This window comes from Melospiza melodia, chromosome 4, assembly GCF_035770615.1.
Source record: "Melospiza melodia melodia isolate bMelMel2 chromosome 4, bMelMel2.pri, whole genome shotgun sequence".
Classification (NCBI taxonomy): domain Eukaryota; kingdom Metazoa; phylum Chordata; class Aves; order Passeriformes; family Passerellidae; genus Melospiza; species Melospiza melodia.
This window is the reverse complement of record NC_086197.1, coordinates 4,439,968-4,459,161: the sequence shown is the minus strand read 5'-3', so window position 1 is coordinate 4,459,161 and position 19,194 is coordinate 4,439,968. Positions and strand designations below refer to the sequence as shown.

The 19,194-nt window shown below is 43.9% G+C and overlaps 1 protein-coding gene across 1 annotated transcript in view; it reads left to right on the top strand.

The window, feature by feature from the left end:
• Positions 1 to 19,194, top strand: part of SFMBT2 (Scm like with four mbt domains 2) — a 116,341-nt gene that overhangs the window by 19,379 nt on the left and 77,768 nt on the right. Inside the window, exons 3-4 of the mRNA XM_063153687.1 lie at positions 619 to 713; positions 4,044 to 4,284. Coding sequence (XP_063009757.1) covers positions 619 to 713; positions 4,044 to 4,284 — 336 coding nt within the window. The remainder of the gene's footprint in view (positions 1 to 618; positions 714 to 4,043; positions 4,285 to 19,194) is intronic.

Sequence of the window (19,194 nt, the reverse complement as noted above, 5' to 3'; positions counted from 1 at the left end):
TAAGAAGGTAGCAGGGGCCTGGTGAGGTTTGGGGAAAGCAGCTGTAGCTTGTAAAAGGGGTTTATCTGAGATTTATGGGAGCAGTGATGCTGAGGAAAGAGAAGAAGGGGTGGCAGGAGTGAGAATGGGTCTCACTCGCCCCAAGGGTTGGTGTTTGGTGTACACACAGCTCAGCCAACAGAAACATCCTGTAATTTATCCCTGGGGCACCACCAGGGCTGGGGAGCACTGTGAGGGCACAAGGACATTGCACCAGTGAGGGTGGGCAGGCAGCCACATCCCTCACAGCCTGGGAGTCACCACATGCAAAATAAAAGAGCCCAAGTGCCTCTTGCAGTGTGTGACAGCTTTGTGCCCCCACTGCCATGGAAGCAGAGTCATTTCTGGTCTCAGTGTTGGCTGCTAAAAGCCCAGAGTCTGCTGAATTCATAGCAAGGGCTGGTCAAAACACAGATCCTTAAAGCAGGCTTTCTGTTTTCCCTTCTGTTGATGTTTATACTGGTTGCTATTCTCACCCTGAACTCTTTGACACAACTTTTGCCTTCTTTGGCTGTGTTTTAGGCTGCTTTTCTTTCTCTCATTTTTTTTAATTTATTTTTTTTTTCTTCTCTTGAACAGATGAGGGCTCCAGCATTGAGGATGCAGACTTCAACTGGGACGAATTCCTGGAGGAAACAGGAGCCAGTGCTGCTCCCCACACCTCTTTCAAACATGTATGTGCTCCCTCTGAGCCCTGGGGGTGTTGGACACGTTCCCTCTTTTCGTTTTCAGAGGCTCCCTGGAGAACTGAAAGTAAAATCTTACCATTTTGGGGAGAAATTTTGTGGTTGAGCAAGTAGAGCAATCCTCAGCTGAGCAAGACCATATTATATTTGTCTTTATAAATAAAAGAGCCATATAAAACTGCCATTTCAATTGGAAATCTATCAGAGACAAGCTTACCTAGAGTTATAATCTCTCTGGATTCAGCAGCTGATAAGGTTCTAAGAATCCTGTGGTAGTGGCAGGTCTGTGCTCTGCTCTGTGTTAGCACCAGAAGCATTTGAGGGCACCTCTGGAGATCACCTGGTCCAACCACCTTTGTCTCCAGGTGATTTTGTGGCTTGTTTTGTAGGGCTGAAAGAGCTGCAGGGATGAAAAACCTCTCTTTTATCTAGTCTGAGAAACCAGTACAGTCCTCTAGTCCTTATTTTGCTCTTATTTTAACAACAGTTAACCCAGAGCATTGCAGGATGAAGGACCATAATTCTCTATACTGGAGATCTGCAGGGCAGTGCTTATTGTGGAGTTTATTCTTGATCCAGCAGCTGCTTGGAGAGAGCATCTGGTCCCAGATTTCTGCTCCAGGCTCAAAGTAGAAAGTTTTGTGCTTCATGAAGCCCTTAAGGATGTCTTCAGTTGTGAGGAGATGTCCAGCTCATCCTGCTGATCCTGCTGACTGCAGTGTCTCACAGCACCTCAGTCCTGGGATTGTCATTGTGGGACAGATTGGTGCTGGAACAGCCCTTAGTGACTGCTTCACAATCTGAAACTCAAAAATCTGGCCAAAAGCTGTAGGAGGAGATTGTATTATCTGTCTGTCTGATTCTCCTCTTGATATGATTTCCAGTCACAAGTCTCTTGGTTCCAGAGTACCTTGATGGTGTTACAGTGAGCACAGGGCTCAGAAAACCCCAAAAACCAGTAAATGAATCACTCTCTGCAGGCATCTGTGACGGTGTTCACAGGGGTCTTAGGATGAGGGAAGACATGAGGATCTGACTCCATGTTTCAGAAGGCTGATTTATTATTTTATTATTATATTATATTAAAACTATACTAAAAGAATAGAAGAAAGGATTTCATCAGAAGACTGGCTAAGAATAGAAAAAGAAAGAATGATAAAGGCTTGTGGCTCGGACAGGGAGTCTGAGCCAGCTGGCTGTGATTGGCCATTAATTAGAAACAACCACATGAGACCAATCCCAGATGCACCTGTTGCATTCCACAGCAGCAGATAACCATTGTTTACATTTTGTTCCTGAGGCCTCGCAGCTTCTCGGGAGGAAAAATACTAAGCAAAGGATTTTTTAAAAAAGATGTCTGTGACAGGCATCAGGCTGAGGTGCTTTGAGCTGCAGCTGCGATTCTGTACTGGGAGGAGGCCAGGAGATCCAGTTTGTACTGGGACATGGGCCAGTCTGTAGCCTGGATTATTTGGGAGGACTCTGAGCATCTCTGAGGTCCTGGTTTGGCACTGATTAAGCAGTGCATGTCACAGGTCACCCTCAGTGTCACACCATGTCCAAAGGTCCCTCTCAGTTGTTCTGTGCCTCTGGGCATTGGTTCTGCTGGAAGTGCCCACCCCAGGAAAGGCACGGGCAGTGCAGATGACAAATGGGTTTGGCTGGGCAGCCCTGGGGTCAGAACCTGGAGCTGGATGAGTGAGGGATTACTGCTGATGGACCAGAGGAGTGTTTTCTCAGCAGCTTGGCATCCCTACATCTGTGAAATCCTTGAGCAGGTAGACCATGTTATATTTGTCTTTATAAATAAAAGAGTCATTTAAAACTGCCATTTCAATTGGAAATCTATCAGAGGCAAGCTTACCTAGAGTTATAATCCCTCTGCATTCAGGAGCTGATAAGGTTCTAATAAACCTGTGACAGCCTGTCCTTAAATAACTCCTGAGGAGTGGCAGCTTACATTTTGGATGGTTTTGTGAAGACAAGGCTGGCACCTGACCAGTGCACTGGCATCCACCTCTTCTTTATCAGCAACTGCTAGAGGCATCCCACTGGTGCTTGGGACACAGGTGGTGCTACAGCAGGCCCTGGTGTTCATCAGCAGTGTCCCAAAAGAGATGCACTGGCATCTGCAGTGTCCTAGGGCACATTACAGGTGCCCTGTCACTGCTGAGATGAGTGGAAGTGACATCTCCATCAGTGACCCAGACAGTTTACTTCTGTCAGTGACAGGTCATACCTTGTTTTCCATGGGGGAATTGGTTGAGGCTTGAGCTGCTGAGGATAGGTGCAGAGGAAATTCTCTCCTTGGTCTGCCTGGTACAGCATTCAACCCTTGATGCTTATCAAGCCCCTAGAGGTGCTTCAGTGTTGTGATGTGACTAAATATTGTAGTTGGGCTTAACTCCTGGAGGTGCTCCATGTGGTGGTGTTCACAGGGGTCTTATGTTGAGGGAAGAGACGAGGATCTGACTCCATGTCTCAGAAGGCTCATTTATTATTTTATGATATATATTACATTAAAACTATACTAAAAGAATAGAAGAAAAGGTTTCATCAGAAGGCTAGCTAAGCTAAGAATAGAAAAAGAAAGAATGATAACAAAGGCTGCTGTCCTAGACTCTGTCCAAGCCAGCTGACTGTGATTGGCCATTAATTAGAAACATCCAACATGGGCCAATCCCAGATGCACCTGTTGCATTCCACAGCAGCAGATAATCATTGTTTACATTTTGTTCCTGAGGCCTCCCAGCTTCTCAAGAGGAAAAAAATCCTAAGGAAAGGATTTTCATAAAAGATGTCTGTGACAGCTCCATACCTGCCTTTCTGTGCCCTGTGATGTGCCTGGTGGAGCTGTGCAGTGGGAAATGAAGCTTCATTTGAGTTATGCTGACTGTATCCAAGACACTGGGGACATTTAGGGGTTGGAGATGAGTGCCAGTCCTCTCTTGGATGATGTACACCTGAGGACACCACTCCTGCATGTGGGAAATGAAGCTTCATTTGGGTTATGCTGGCTGTATCCAAGGCATTGGGGACATTTAGGGGTTGGAGATGAGTGCCAGTCCTCTCTTGGATGTTGTACACCTGAAGGTACCACTTCAGAGCCTGCATGATGGGATCTGAGCCAGTGAAGTAGGACTGGAACTGCCCGGAGAGAAGGAGGAGGAGGTGGTTGGATTAAGAAGCACAACCAGCTCATGTCCTATCCCAGGGCTGCTCTTCAAGGGCAGCATTCCCAGGGGAGGAGAGGGGACGTGAGGGGATCTCCCTGCCAAGCAGAAAAAGTTAACACCATTCCATTCTCCTTTTTGCAAGGTTGAAATCAGCCTTCAGAGCAGCTTCCAGCCAGGGATGAAGCTGGAGGTGGCCAACAAGGGCAGCCCAGACACGTACTGGGTGGCGACCATCATCACCACGTGCGGGCAGCTGCTGCTGCTGCGCTACTGCGGCTACGGCGACGACCGCAGGGCTGACTTCTGGTGTGACGTGATGACAGCAGACCTGCACCCCGTGGGATGGTGCACGCAGAACAACAAGGTGCTGATGCCCCCAGAGGGTGAGTTCTGCCTGCTCTGTTGGGGTCCTGCTCTGCTGTTGGGCTCCAGGTTTCTGGTTGGGCTGGGATTGCTGGATTTGTGGGGTGCGCTGATGAAGGGAGGAGTGATGAGTCTGACTCGGTGATGAATCTGAGAACTCCATGTGCTCAGAAGGCTGATTTGTTATTTTATGATCTATGTTATATTAAAGAATACTAAACTATACTATACTAAAGAATGCAGAAAGGATACTTACACAATGCTGAAAAGATAATAATGAAAACTCCTGACTCTCTCCAGAGTCTCAACACAGCTTGGCACTGATTGGCCAAAGAGTGGAAACAATTAACATGAAACCAACAAAACAATCTCCAAACACATTCCACGTGAGCAAAACACAGGAGAAGCAAATGAGTTAATAATTGGTTTCGTTTTTCTCTTGGCACTGATTGGCCAAAGAGTCAAAACAACTCACACCGGAATCCAATGAAACAATCACCTGTGGGTAAACAATCTCCAAACACATTCCACATGAGCACAACACAGGAGAAGCAAATGAGATAATTATTGTTTTCCTTTTTCTCTGAGGCTTCTGAGCTTTCCAGGAGAGAAATCCTGTGTGAAGGGATTGTTCAGAGCTTGTGAATGCCACATGGGATGGGTACTGCAGGTCCTTGGCTGCTGTTGGGTGATGTGGGCAGGATTGTATCCCCACAGGATTCAGTTTGCCACTCAGCTCCCAGCAAAGGAGTTTTTGCCTTAGTTGGTGACAACAGAAGGCACTTCCATAGGGAGATGTCTTTTTACTGCTGAACTGTAATGCTGTGATTTTCACTTCACGGAGAAGTCCTGTTCTTGTGGAAAGGAGGGGTGACATTCAAGAGTGAGACCAAACTAAAATAAGCAAGATCAGCTTGGGTGTAACCAAAATCAGAAGCTGACTTTGCACTCGAAACTGTTTTGCCCTGAAAATTTAAAACCTTCCATCGCCAGACTCTGTCAGCTTTTAATTCCAATGGTAGATCCATGTGATTAAAGATAGCAGAATTTGATTGTTATTGGTTAAGGCATGTCCTGATTGGCAGCTCTCAGATGCACAAAAGCTGAGTGGAAGTGTTGTGGATTTCTGAGTGGCCCATGTGGAACAGTTTGTTAATAATACAATTTGATCCCCAGTGTATAAGAATATAAATATATATATATTAATGTATATATAGGCCATGTGCATCAACAGAGCAGCTTTGGTGTATCCCTGCTATTACATTGCTCCAAGCAGAGGCATATTGTCAGTGTTGCTGCTAAGTATTCCTGCCATATATCCCATTTATTCTGCATCAAGGGAAGAAGAGATGAATATTCAGCCTCCAGCTTGTGCATACATTTAAGGAAAGTCTCATTTAAGGGCTCTGCTGCTGAAGTTATTCTTCCCCTTTTTGCTGTGTGGCCATTGCATGTGCCAGTTGTGTGCCACATGGGAATTCTCCTGGAGTGAGTGTTCCCTGCCTTCCTCCTGAAGTGAGCTGTACACACAGTCTTTGAATCAAAGCTGACATTCCTGCCTTGCATGTGCCCAACTGTGAGCTAAACTTGTCTTTTTTGTTCTGGTCTGTGTGTTTTGAATAAACACAAGATTGATTGCTTAAAAAAAAAAAAGGAAAAAAAAAAAAGAAGTCTTGAAGATAAATACGGCTGAGAAATCTCTTGGCTTGGTACCAGTAAATCAAGCTGATGTGAGGGGTGAGGTGTTTTATTTTATTGGCCTCTTAAACTGCATTTTATTATGTGGATTACAATCAGTGTTACCAGAAAGGTGTACAGTGCTACAGACCAAATCTCAAAAGTGAGGGTCAGGGGGGTAAGAGAATTTACTGAATGTCATAATAGAAAATAGCAATTCCCTTATAACCTGCGGCAGCTGCTTTTCATGGATCAGCTGGAATTTGCCCTTTGGGTCGTGGCCACTCTGTGTGAATTGCCTTGCTTGACTGACTGCCAGTGTTCAGTGTGCCCTGCATCCCTTTTTCTCTGGTGGGTGATGTAACTGGACACCAGGGTGCTGAATGTGGGCAGCTGCCCTGTTAGTTTGGGGCTTTTTTTGTTTATTTTTTCATTCCCACTCCCTTTTTCAGTGACTAAACTTTGTTGAATATGTCACAGTATAATTTTCAAAAAGAAGAAATTAAATGCATGGGTTGTTATTCCAAAGGAGATTTAATCATTTACGAGCTTGGCTCATTTTGGAATGAGGCATCTAAAATGCCCAGGAGGATCTCAGCCTTCAGGAACTTAAAGAATCATAGGACCTATGCATTGGTAAAAGAGAAACTGATGTTTTCTATGAAACTATGTTCTCTATGTAGAGATTTTTTTAAACCTCTGTATTTTGTTGTCAGAATTTTGGGAGAAACAAAAACCAGCTTTAAATTGCACGGACCCAGTTGTGAAGGCATCAATTCTGTATATCTTCATCACAGTGGCTGTATCTGTTGGCTACAGCATGGCTGGGGCTGGTTGTGTGTCATTAGGCTGTGGTTTTAATCAGGAGCTGAAGGCCTTGGTTAAAAAGCAGAGTTGCCAAAATAGACTTGTTTAACAGCCAGGATGGCAGCACTGGGACAATGCTTCGTTTCTGCTCGTGAGTCAGGTTGGACTGATGGGTGCTCATCTCGTAAATGTGCTGCCAGACAAGAATGGTGGAGTGATGGGACAAAGAATTTCATTAGATGGGAGAGAGATGCAACAAAATGGGCTGGTTCAGTTCAGCAGATCAATAGAACTTGATTTAAAGTCCAGCACACACAGAGCTTTTAAGAGGCGGCTGCCAAATAATTGTAGTTTATGATCCAAATCGAAGGAAGTTGATTAATTTGCAGACTGCTGCTCTGTTATTTATGGGGTGACATTAGTTACATCATGGTGCCTGTGGCCTGTGAGTAAAATGTCAAGTCATGTTCTGTCCTCCTGTGACGTGATGGTGCAGTCACCAGACCAGGAATACCTGAGGTGACAATAAAATGTCTTGGTTTATGGCAGGATGATGTGAGTGCACGTGTGCCTGTGAGCTTCATGCTCCAACCCCCTCCTACACAGGAAATCAAAGGAATAAAATTGTAGTTACTTCAAGCTCTGCCATTAATTATATTTTTCTCATTACAAATCGGTGTGTAATTTGAATTGCAAACTCAACTATCCTGGCAGAATAGATCTGTTTACCATTCAAAGCAAAATGAAAATTATTTAAATTAGTTAATATAGAACTCATTTGAATGAATTGGATGTTTATTCATGAACTAGCTGAGGCAAGTGTGAAGCTGTCCTTATGGTCTGTAGCTTTGGCACTGATCAGCTCTAATGTCACGTCCTGGGACAGAGATTTCTTCTTTATTGCATATTAACTGTGGTGTAAGCAGTGGGTAACTACAGCCTGATGTAGCTGAGTGTGAAATTTTCATCCTTCCTGACAAGGCCCTTCAGCACTTGTAATTCATGTGAGGAAGGGCAGCCTACTTCAGAGTTCCCTGGCAGTGGCAGGGCCCTGGTGGCGTGGGAGCCTTTGTTTCCTGCTCTATAAGGCTGGGATATAAGGTAGATTTTCCATCAATTAGTTAAAATTTCCCCATTTTATCAACCTGAATGGTAGCAGGGATAGAATTTATCCCCTCCTATGTCATACCCAAAACTCTTCCTCCTCTAAGTGCAGTTTGTTGCCTTCCTCATCCCTTGGACTGAGCATCCTTCATCCTTTTTACCCACTGGGCATTAAAAATTGAAGCCTAACTAAACTTTGTTGATTGCTGAAAGGAAAAGAGGTGTCCTTTAGCCTGTTCATTTCCATGTGTGTCTTCCTCTGCTGGTGACAGTTGAGTTCATGGCCACATCCACCATCGGGCGTGGAGAACCTGACAAGTGTAGTAGCTAAATTATGCATTGTGAAAGAGCAGGGACGTCCTGTGATTGACACTCAGGGGGTTTTTGTGCAGCTTGCAGATTTCCAGCTGAGCTGACAGAGCCCAGGCTCCCCTGGCACTGTTGTAATGCATCCTGAAATGAGCTAAAGACACCGGATGAGGGAATTGCTTTGTGCACTTGGAATTGCAGCACTGGCTCTGCTTTGATGCTATTGACAGATGGAAATTCAAACAGGGCATTTCTGTGGGCGGATCTGTGAGCTGGGGTCTGTGGAGATGGGAAGCAACACAACAGGGGGAGAACCAGGTCTATATTTTGATTTTGTGGTGGGCTGGTGCAAAAATGGGGAAACCTCTGTACCTGGGCTTGGTGACCAAGAAGATCAATCCCACTGTGATTCTGTGTGGGAAAGCAGCTTTCACTTCCCTGTTGCATCAATACAAGGAGGATTAAAGTTCAGAAGTCTGATCCTGAGTTAAAATAACCTTCTCTTTCATGGTGCTGAGCTTGACAAAGTTTATTCATCGAACATACCATTAAGTTGGGGTAGAGTTAAAGCATTTTGCCTGCCCAGGCTTTCTGTGAAGGCAAACACCATCATTTGGTCAGTATTTGAGACAGGTTTTCATGTGGCTCTCAGGTGAGATTCACTCCTATCCCAGATGTAGGCCAAAGAAAGGAAATTTCACTGTGATTCCAAGTGCTGGATCAGATTCTGGGCAGGATATGGTGGAAAAGGGAGATAAAATTTGTGCCAGGGCATATTGAGTTACCTTCAAATAACAACTTACTGCTTTTTTTGGTTTGGTTGGTTTTATATATTATGTGAATCTATCCCAGAGCAAAATCCTGCTCTTTGAGGTCAGCAGTGTAAAGGAGGGGAGAAATGGATCTGGTTGGACTTGGTGAAATTTACAGCAGGGTGATTCTGAATGGCCACAGGATGGTCTGCTGTGCTGCAGGTGTGGGTTTGATGGCACTCCAAGGCACACAGAAGGCTTTTTTTGGGGTCCATACCCTTGGCTTTCAGCATCATTTTTGGAGCTGCCTTGCTGAATGCAAAGCTTGTCCACAGGTTCTCACAAGAGGGACACAGACATCAGAGAAGAGGTTTCTGACATTGGATGAGGGTGTTCAGAGATTCCCTTTCAGAAAATACAATCATGTGTTTTTTTTTTTTTTTTTTTAGTTCTCTTTTTTTTTAAATGAAGTTATCTTCCCCCTGGTTTTATCCCAGAGGAAGTAAAAATTAAATTGTACTTGCAGGTAGAGAGATCAGATGGGCAAGGTGGACTTCTCCTTTTGCTTTTTGACTGGTATGGAGAGCAGATCTGGCCCTGGTTTAGCTCTTTCACCTGAAATATCACTTCCTAAGAGCTTGAGGCTGGAGAAAATAAGTAGGCATTCACTGAGCTTATGCTGTTTTACATCAGCTAAGAACTGGGCCCTCGAGCCAAGTAAAATGAAACTCGGAAATCTTCTTTGGCAGGTTGCACTCTCAAAGCCTGTGGATGTTTCTAAAGCAGCATACAGGGCTGGTTCTTAAAATCTCTGCCCGATCTTTATCCTATTATTCCATCAAAACTGAGTTTAGACTAGCCTAATGTAAATAGATGGCAGGATTTCTTTATTTTAAACGCTGCAAATGACTCTTAGTGCAGTGTTTTATGTGTGCTTTTCAAGTCGACTTTAGCAGACTATTAATTATGCAGGGATGACGTTAGCATAAATAACTAGTCAGCAAATAAATGTCAATTAAATATTCTATTAGCATAGTAGGCAGCTTTATGCATTGGCATAGAACATTTAGCAGATCATACTTAACGAGCACATTAAAAAAATGGATTTTTTTTTTCCTCCCTAAGCTCTCCTGATGACGGCAAAGGGGAGGAGAGGAGGTAAAAATGCTGGGTTTGCCTGAAATATGCTGTAGTAGGAGTCAGGTCAGTTGGCTCTGGTGTATCTTGGGAGTTTCCAGGAGCTGGAATTCATTGCAGCATGTCATGGCTTGGCATTTCCTCCCAGCCCCTCGTAGCCCCTTGCAGACTTGCTCCTGAGAAAAGCATATTTTCATCAGAGCACCCTCAGTAGCTTTTCCTTCCCTTCCTTGGCATGAGTCAGATCCCTCAGCCTGGGATGTGAAAATTCAAGAGTCTCCTCGTGTCTTGAGTGGCATCAGGATAACGTTGTCTTGATGGGGGAAATGTTCTTTTCACTGTTGTGTGAAACTGTAAATCTTTTTCCTGTGCTGCTGGCTTTAGTTATTTTCAGAAGACTTAGTATTGCCAAGAGACGCCCTTGTGGGGTAAACTGGGCATAACAGCCCCCCATGTGTGTTTTGGGAATGTAATTAATTGTTGAGCTACTGTGTAAATGTGGCACAACCTTGCCGCTTTGCAAGAAGTTTGAGTTGTAGACTTTATCAGAATGCAGAGGGTTTTGATCATCTCCAGCTCTGCTGGGCTTGAGGTCAACATTTTTTGTTTTGATTTTCCTTTTAATATAATTTTTCTGGTCCATAACTGCAGAGAGCCTTGCAGGGATGAGATGCTGGCAGGTTTATTAGGAGGAGTGGGGAGTAAATAAATTATCCTGATATTTTAATTGTGAAACTCAGACAAAAAAAACCACTTCCTGAGTGGGAAATGCAGGGTGTGCACTGCTGTGGCTCTGTGAGTGATGGAGAAAATTGAGGAGGAAAAACAGTGTTTGGTTCAACACGAGTCTTTTTGTTTAAAAGTGATTTGGGAGTGCAGTAGAAGTTTAGGGAGTGCAGTAGAAGTGTTCTTTAGCAATGTGGACAAGACTTCCAGCCTTGGCTCTACAGGGCTGTGGCTCAGGTAGTGACCTTGGGGCACTCTCAGCTCTCTGCTCAGGGGAAAGTTTTCTTCCCTGAGGCCGAGTCTCATCACCTGGGGTCACTCTTCCTGCTTCTCTTCAGTATCTGGTGGAACTGGCTTAGAAAAGTTCCTTTTTCCCCTTCATGAAACCATAAACTCAAAACCTCTGCTTTGTACTTGCCCTTATTTTCCTTCAGGAAAAAGTTAGTGTTTTTCCACTCAAAAACATCAGGATGGCCGTCTTTGTGTTTAAACACCCAAAAACCTGTCTTTGAGTTGAGTTGCAGCGCCCCAAAAGTGGGTGCTGGTCCCTCCTTGCCCTTTTGCCTGGGTCACACTTTATCTTAGAGGGTGTTGGCTTCTCCTTGTGCATTCATTTTGAGATTTTTCTCCTCCATACCCAATGAGACGCTCTTGGGGAACCCAGCCCTTGCTGAGGATCAGGCATTTGATGAACTGAAACCATGCAAGATTGTTCAGTTTTCCAGTGGAAAAAAGAAAGCCTGGAGCTTGCACATGAAGCAGGCTCTGTTTATTAAAAGCAAGAAAAGAAACACACTTTTATCAAAACCTAATTTTCCACTAAGAAGCCGTTTCAGCAGAAACATGCCCAGCAAGCCGAGTTTCCAGGGACAACAACATCTGCTTATGCTGTATTTATATTTATTTATGCTCACAAGCAAATGGAGGGAGGGAAGAAGGAGCAGGCCTGAGCAGGCAGCCTGTGGTCCAGCGAGGCCGGGATGGGTGCAGTGTCTGTGGGCATCAGAACTGCTCAGGAACCTGCAGTGCACCTCATTTTCCTGTTCAGCACCTGTATTTGGGTGCTTTTTTATCACAGAACTCAAAGATGGTTTGGGTTGGACGGGATCTTGCTGATCATCTCATTCTAACTCCTGCCATGGGCAGGGACAGCAGAGTATTACTGAGGAGAATTTGGAAAAATCAGATTTGGCCTACACCTGGATTAGATATCAGTGCAAGTCCCTAGAGGGTTGACAGTTTCACTGATGCAGTTTTCCCCTAATGCAAATACTGGATTTTTGCAGATTTCTGGGTGGAAATACTTTTCATCTATAACTGTAGCTTGTCCTTGTTCCTGTACTGGGCTGAGCCGTGTAGTCAGCAAACCTTGTAAAAAACATGACTTAATTTTGCAGCTAACACTGAGGATAATGCAGCACTGTTTACTCTAGTGTGTTATTAACCCAGCTCCGAGCAGGGGGTTAATCTGGAGGTTGGCTGGCAGCCAAGGAAGGGTTCCAGAAGTGGTTCTCCAGTGGATGAGGTTTGAGAGCCAGAGTCTCAGACATGGCCCTGGTGCAATGAATCCACTCCCTGCCTGCTTTTCCCTGGCCTGGGTGGACTCTGTTGTAGCCACATTTCTCTTCACAGAGAAAAATCAAGGCACAACTTCCCAAGGATATTTCTGGCCTTCACATTCTCTGAACCTCAGAGAAACAAAAACCGATTCTTATCTCAATTGCTGCTCCTCTTGTTGCTCACAAGTGAAATGCATTGTGGAAGATTATTTACCTGAAGGAATTTGTTTAGATTATTTACCTGAAGGAATTTGCTTGATTGGATTCTGGTGTGTTTTGATTCATTGACCAGTTGAATCCATGTCTGTGTGTTGGGACTATCAGGTGACGGTCACGAGATTTTGTGCAGTTGGGTGCTTGTGCAGATTCAGTTTAGATGTAATGTAATAGAGAAAAATATAGCATAATAAAGTAATTAATTATACTGTGTGTAGATGAGTGCTTGTGCAGATTCAGTTGAGATGTAATGTAGAATAATATAGTATTATAAAGTAATTAATTATACTATATGCAGTTGGGTGCTTGTACAGATTCAGTTTAGATATAATGTACTATAGAATAATATAGTAATAAATAAATAATATAATTAATAAAGTAATTACTTATGCTATGTGCAATTGGGTGCTTGTGCAGATTCAGTTCAGATGCAATGTAATAACGAATAATATAATATAATAAAATAATTAATTAGCTTTCTGATATCCATGGAGTCAGATGCATCATTCCTCCTGGACATCAGGTAAAAGTATCACCAATACTCTGTTCTGACTTTTATCTCCACATTCTGCCTTCCCCCATAAAGAAGTGATGCTGCCATTCCCATAGCAGCTGGATGGTTTGAAGCATTATAAGGGTCCCTTTTGGGTGCTCTGGTGCCTTTGGTGTTGGGAAGGCTGAATGATGAATCCTGTTATGATTAAAGAAGCAGCACCTTGTGTACAAGCAAAAGCAGGGCTGAGGATCAGGGATATTGCAATGAAAACTGAAAGCCTAATCCTTTTATAAACAGTCTGGAGGGGGGAGAAAGAAAAGCAGGGATTTTTGGGGGCTTTGACAAGTTATAAATATATCCTGAGTGAAACCAATAGTGTGGAGCTTTATGAAAGATTTAATGAATGAATATTTCATGCCCACATGGTGCTTCTTCTGTAAAGTGTGCTGTTGGTAAAAAGCAATAAACAAAGAACCTCCTTCAGGGTTTGTTTGGGCTTTTAAATTAAACTAATTTAATCAACTTTTCCAGTCAAGCTTGATATTAGTTCCTTTCTGTACACAGCACTGTACTGGGTTCTGTTTGTTTTCTCCTGATACCTGTTCTGCTGTTTGGGAGATGCTCAAATATCAGAGAATGATTCATTTCATCCTGCCCTTATGGTGCATCTGGGTTTTCAAGGCAGACAACTCCTGACTTTCTCCTTTTCCCAAAACCTGAGGAGCCATCCATCCTCTGCCATCACAGCTGGAGGTGTTTCAGGACTCCAGCTGAGGTCATTATCCAGCAGGAAAATCACTTGAGCTTGCTGGTCATTTCTGATTGTAAGCAAATAGGATTTTTATGGGTTTTGGAAGCCTTCAACACCCAGTTTGCTGCTTCTTGAAGGACTAGAACAAGCCCAAAGTGCTCTGGAGTCTGGCCCCCTATGGCCAGTGAGGCTTGGACACTTGTGCACTGGATATCACAGATTTATGCAGGGAGATGGAAATTCTCTTCAAGCTCAGGCTCTTGGCAGGGCTGGGGCTTGGGTGTGCTGGTGAAGTTTCTTTATGTTTGCCAGTCATGACAAATGGCCAGCAGGACATCAGGGTATGTGTTAGCTCTGTGTTCCATGTCTTTTGCAATAATTTCTAAAAAAAATCCTTGGGGATGTGATTTCTCCTTGGGAACAGTAGGACTGAAGCCAGTTGATGTTTTCACAGCTGGACCAGCAAGTGAAAAGCAAATGAGGCAAGTAGGGAGATAAAAGCAAGGGTGATTATAGGGGTAGAGATAACTTTGGGAAGGCATCAGCATGGGCTGGGGATCCTCTCAATCCCACACCTTGCATGGAGTGCTGGGGTTGGTGTTGCATGGAATGAGATGTTTCTTAGCTGCTTTTGCCATCAAAGGAGTAAAAGTGCTTTTTTTTCTTTTTTCTTCCTTTTTTTTTTTTTTTTCTTGTGCAACCAGTTGATTTTGTAGTGGGCAGCTTTGGGAACTGAAATTTATCCCTCTTGGCTGGATGGATTATGGCCCCATGAGGTTTCTGCTACAGATGAGCAGGGCTTTGTATTAGAAGAGAGGTTGTGTTAGAAACTGAGGGAGTTTTGCTTGTCCAAACCCCCACAGATCTGAATTCCATTTTTTTGGGTGTTATTAGGCAGCGTATGAGATTCTGTCTCTGTAGATCAAAGCTCAAGCCCAAAAGCATTAAACTTCAACAAATACTGATGCAGCAAAACTCCTTGCAAGTGACGCTGAGCTGCAACAACTGATTTATCCAGCCCAAAATGTTGGCAGAACCCATTTCTGCTGCAGCTCCTGACCCCTTGCAAGGAAATCTCATTTCAGTGGGACTCAGGCTCTGTTCAGGATGCCTGAGGTGAGCAGGTGAGACCCCCTGGCTTTGCCTTGTGTTGCTCATGATTCTGATCACAGCCTGCAGCCTCCACCGTGACCAAAGCATTGGTTCTGAGCCTGGTGTTCAGTGCAGGTTGTGCTGGAGGAGCAGAGATGGGGCAGCAGAGGAGTAACTGCAGCCTAAGGCAGAGACTGTGAATGAGGAGCTGCATTTCCAAGGAAATACTGCAGGGAAAGGCTGTGAGCAGACACCAGGCTTTGCTGCAAGTAGATTTCCTGAGATTTCCTCCTTCTTTAGCAGCAGAATTGGTTTTTGGGTGGTACCTTTGAGACCATTTCAGAAAACAATTCCCTTTGACAGTTCTTGCATCCACTGAGTGAAACAGCAAAATCCTCCCAATACATTTGAGTGCCAAGATGGAAATTATTTCATAATTAGCCTCTGTGAGGCTCCTTAAAAGAAAAACAGTTTAAGAACTACAGGCCCTGTTGCTCTGAGTTTAACCAGTGTTTGACATTATCCAACTCCTTGGTTCAGACCATGTGAATATGAAAGAAAATGCAGAAAAGTTGAGAATCTGTTCAGTATCTAAGAGGAGAATTACAGCCCCATTTGTAGACTTGGTTTGTGGTCACAGAGGAGATTACAGTGTCATTATTCAAGCAAAGACCACTGACATGTGCACCTTGCTCACCTTGAATATCCAGCAGTGAATATCCACAGTTGTTCTTCCACACTCACACCATGTCCTGGGACATCTGCTCTCAAGCTGTGCAGCTAAAAAACCCAAAAACCTCAGAAAAATGGGATGATTGACCCTGAAAGCATAACAGTGGGTGCAGACCACTCATTCTGTAATTGTCAATTTAATTAATGTCTGGCTAAATGCATTTTAAATAAAATACTCTTAAAAAATTATTAGTTTGAGAGATTTTTAAATAGTCATTCTTGATAATTGAATTTAATTTCCCTTCCCCAGTCTCCTGTAATTTTCCCCAGAGGAGTTCTGGAATGGAAATGCCACTTCAGCTGTAAGACTAGACTTGGGTAGTTAATGATATAAAAGGTAAAGCATGGTCAAACTTAATTAATCTCTATTGGAGACATCTGTGGAGACTTAAAAAAAAACCCCATGTCTTTGATATTCAAAGTTTGACAGTTTTGGGTGTTTATATCAGAGAAGGATATTTTTGGTGCATTGGGTAGGAACTGGGAAGGGTGAGTAGCACAAGGGATTTGCTCCAGAGCATGCCAGAATTGAAGTACACTTTTCTGCAATGGACCTTTTTTTGATCAGCTTGAATATTAAATTATATCTTTTAGTGCTGAGTGAAGGAGGATTTTCTGAGCTCTTTTAGACCAAGGACAAACCACCATGTCCAGTGCCATGTCTTCAGCAGAGCTTTCCTTCAGGTGCACCTGGGATTGGTGAGGAACAGGCACGGAGTGAATTTGGGAAGCTGCTCGTGGCAGATGCAGGCACCAGCATGATCCTGAGCCAGCTGTGACTTGCACTGGATTTTTCCTTCATTATGCATGATAATGTGGGCTCCCAGTCACCGTGGAAGGGGCTGGGTTCCTGAAGCGGGCCATATGCTCCTGCAGCCCGTGGAGGTGGCTGGTAACACAGAGCAGAGCTTTAAGGGATGCTCCTATGAAGCATTTTCCTGATGACAACTAAAAATCAGTTCTTCCAACCCAGACAGCAAATTCTGGCTCAGTTCTGGCCCTTCTGGATGGGAGAACTTTTGCTCTGAATTCCCAAATAATCCGTTTCTGTGTCTCTGTGTGCGTGCTCTCGCTTCCGTTTGATTTTGGTCACAGAAGGAATAAAACCCAGACCTACAAATGAGTTTAAGGACATGCTGAAACCCATCCTGATTGATGGTTTATTTTGTGTTGAGAGGCGGAGCATCCACCTCCTGTGTTTGTAGCTAAAAAAAGCTTCTTTCCCCATGCTGTCACTTGGGAATGAAGAAACGAGGGGAAAGTCAGCGTTTTTAGGTGTAAAAAATGTAGCTACTTCCTAAAGGGCTGGAGTTGATGTAGGAGATTAATTATATCCAGGGGAAACCTTTTCTAGATTCAGGAAATCATTCTGCTATGTGTTGTACCAGATTTAGTGAAGAGACTCTGCTGTGATGAGTACAGAACAGAGAGGGGGAAATCCTGCAGTTCCCCTGTGCCAAACACCTCTGGGAAGGTCAGTGAGGAGTGGAACATCTACACCCTGAATGTTTGACTGCTGAGGGGGAAATCCTGCAATTCCCCTCTGCCAAACACCTCTGGGAAGGTCAATGAGGAGTCCCCTGCCCTTGTGAAGCATCTACACCCTGAATGTTTTGGCTCCTGAAATTACCGTTTCCATAGAATCCTGCTTTGCTTTGAGCAGTTCTGCTGTTGAGCTTGACCTTCTCAGCAGATGGATCTGTTGGGAAGGCCTCTTCATGTAGAATATCTACATTTATTCAGAAAGAAGGCAAAAAAACTTAAGAGGAAGCATATGCATGACATTGAAGAGTACAGAACCTAGAGAGGGGGAAATCCTGCAATTCCCCTGTGCCAGACACCTCTGGGAAGGTCAGCGAGGAGTGGAACATCAACACCCTGAATGTTTTGGCTCCTGAAATTACTTTTTCCATAGATCCCTGCTTTGCTTTGAGCAGTTCTGCTGTTGAGCTTGACCTTTTCAGCAGGTTGGGAAGGCCTCTTTATGTAGAATATCTAAATTTATTTAGAAAGAACGCAAAAAAGCTTAAGAGGAAGCATTGTATGATGAAGATGAGATTAAGGGCTCACAAACCAGTTGAATGAACCATGGCTCTGCAGTAATATTTGATTTAGCAGTGAAGACATTTGGGTTCAATGGAGCATCATCATCTCCAGTCAGAATATCCCAGGTTGATGGAGAAGCTAAAGTTTTGTAATTCAAAGGAAATTCAGAGAGCTGTGGAAAAGCTGCTCCCATTTCTTGTCCTGTAGCACATTGTTATTCTCAGTTCACAGTAATGTTCCACGTTGATCTCCGATTCAGATTTAAACTCTTCAAAGTTTCAGGGGATGTTTTTGATCCTGGGATTTATAGTTCAAGCCCCTTCTCTGTTTCCAAGTGAAGAAAACACATGTCTAGCAAGCACAAAATGAGCCTTGATGTATTTCTTTGATGGTGTTGTGATGATGGTTATGAATTTACATTTTGTGCATAGGATGTTGAGCACCTCATGGGGCCTGGCTGTGCTTTGACTGTACCATTAATTTGGGGAAGGATGCATGATGAATGTTCATCAGGCCCTGCAGGTTCTGATTTGTGGTGCTCACATCACACAGCTGAAAGGCTCCAGAGTAATTAAACGGGATTCAGTCATTAGGAGCTGGCAATACAAATGTGATTAATTACAGAACGCACTGTAAATTGTGAAATGAGTTTGATGGGATTTTTTGGAAAACATATGTTTCTGCTTCATGGGGTGTCAGAAGTTGGAGTCGTGGTGAATGAGGCTTGTTTGCTATTTCCATGATAATTTGGGAGGGTGCTGGGCCATGGGAGTGGTTGGATTTTCATTGCTGTCCCAAGCTCTGGGGGTGAGCAGTGACATTTGGGGAGAGGCACAGGCAAACCCTTAAATCAGACCTTACAAGTGCACCTTGGAGCCCACAGCCAGGCTCTTGTACTGCCCAAGGTGTATCCTTTGAAGGCCTTACAATAAATACCTACTTAATTCCTTCAGCTCTGTCTAGTCTCTGTTTCAGGTCAGCCTCTTTAAACATAAATTCCTCACTAACCCAAGCACAGTGGCACCAGCCTCCCCCTGAGTCCTGACAGAATTTTCCAGCCAAGAATCCCTTTGCCTCTTGCCTCTGAGATGCATCTTTGTGTTGGAGGTGTCAGGCTGAAACTAGTAATAGATTGCTTTTCGCTTTGAAATCTCTGAAAAAAAAAAGTTGGAAAAAATTTAGGATACACTGCTCAGAGAAGTTGTGGTTGCTCCATCCCTGGAAGTGTTCAGGACCAGGCTGGATGGGGCTTTGAGCCACCTTGTCTAGTGTAAAGCATCCCTTCCCACTGTAGGGGCTTGGAACAAGAGGATCTTTAAGGTCCCTTCCAGTCCAAACCATTCTGTGATTCTAAAAAAACTCCCCCAGTTTTAAGCATGAACCAAAATTTCAGTCCTTTTTTTAATTGATGTTTCTTCCATTGTATATTAAACAATGTAATGCATACAATAAACTGCAAGCATCATCCCCACACATTCTCCTCTTTCTGTAGAATGCAGAAAATAAGATAAAAAAAAAGAAAAACC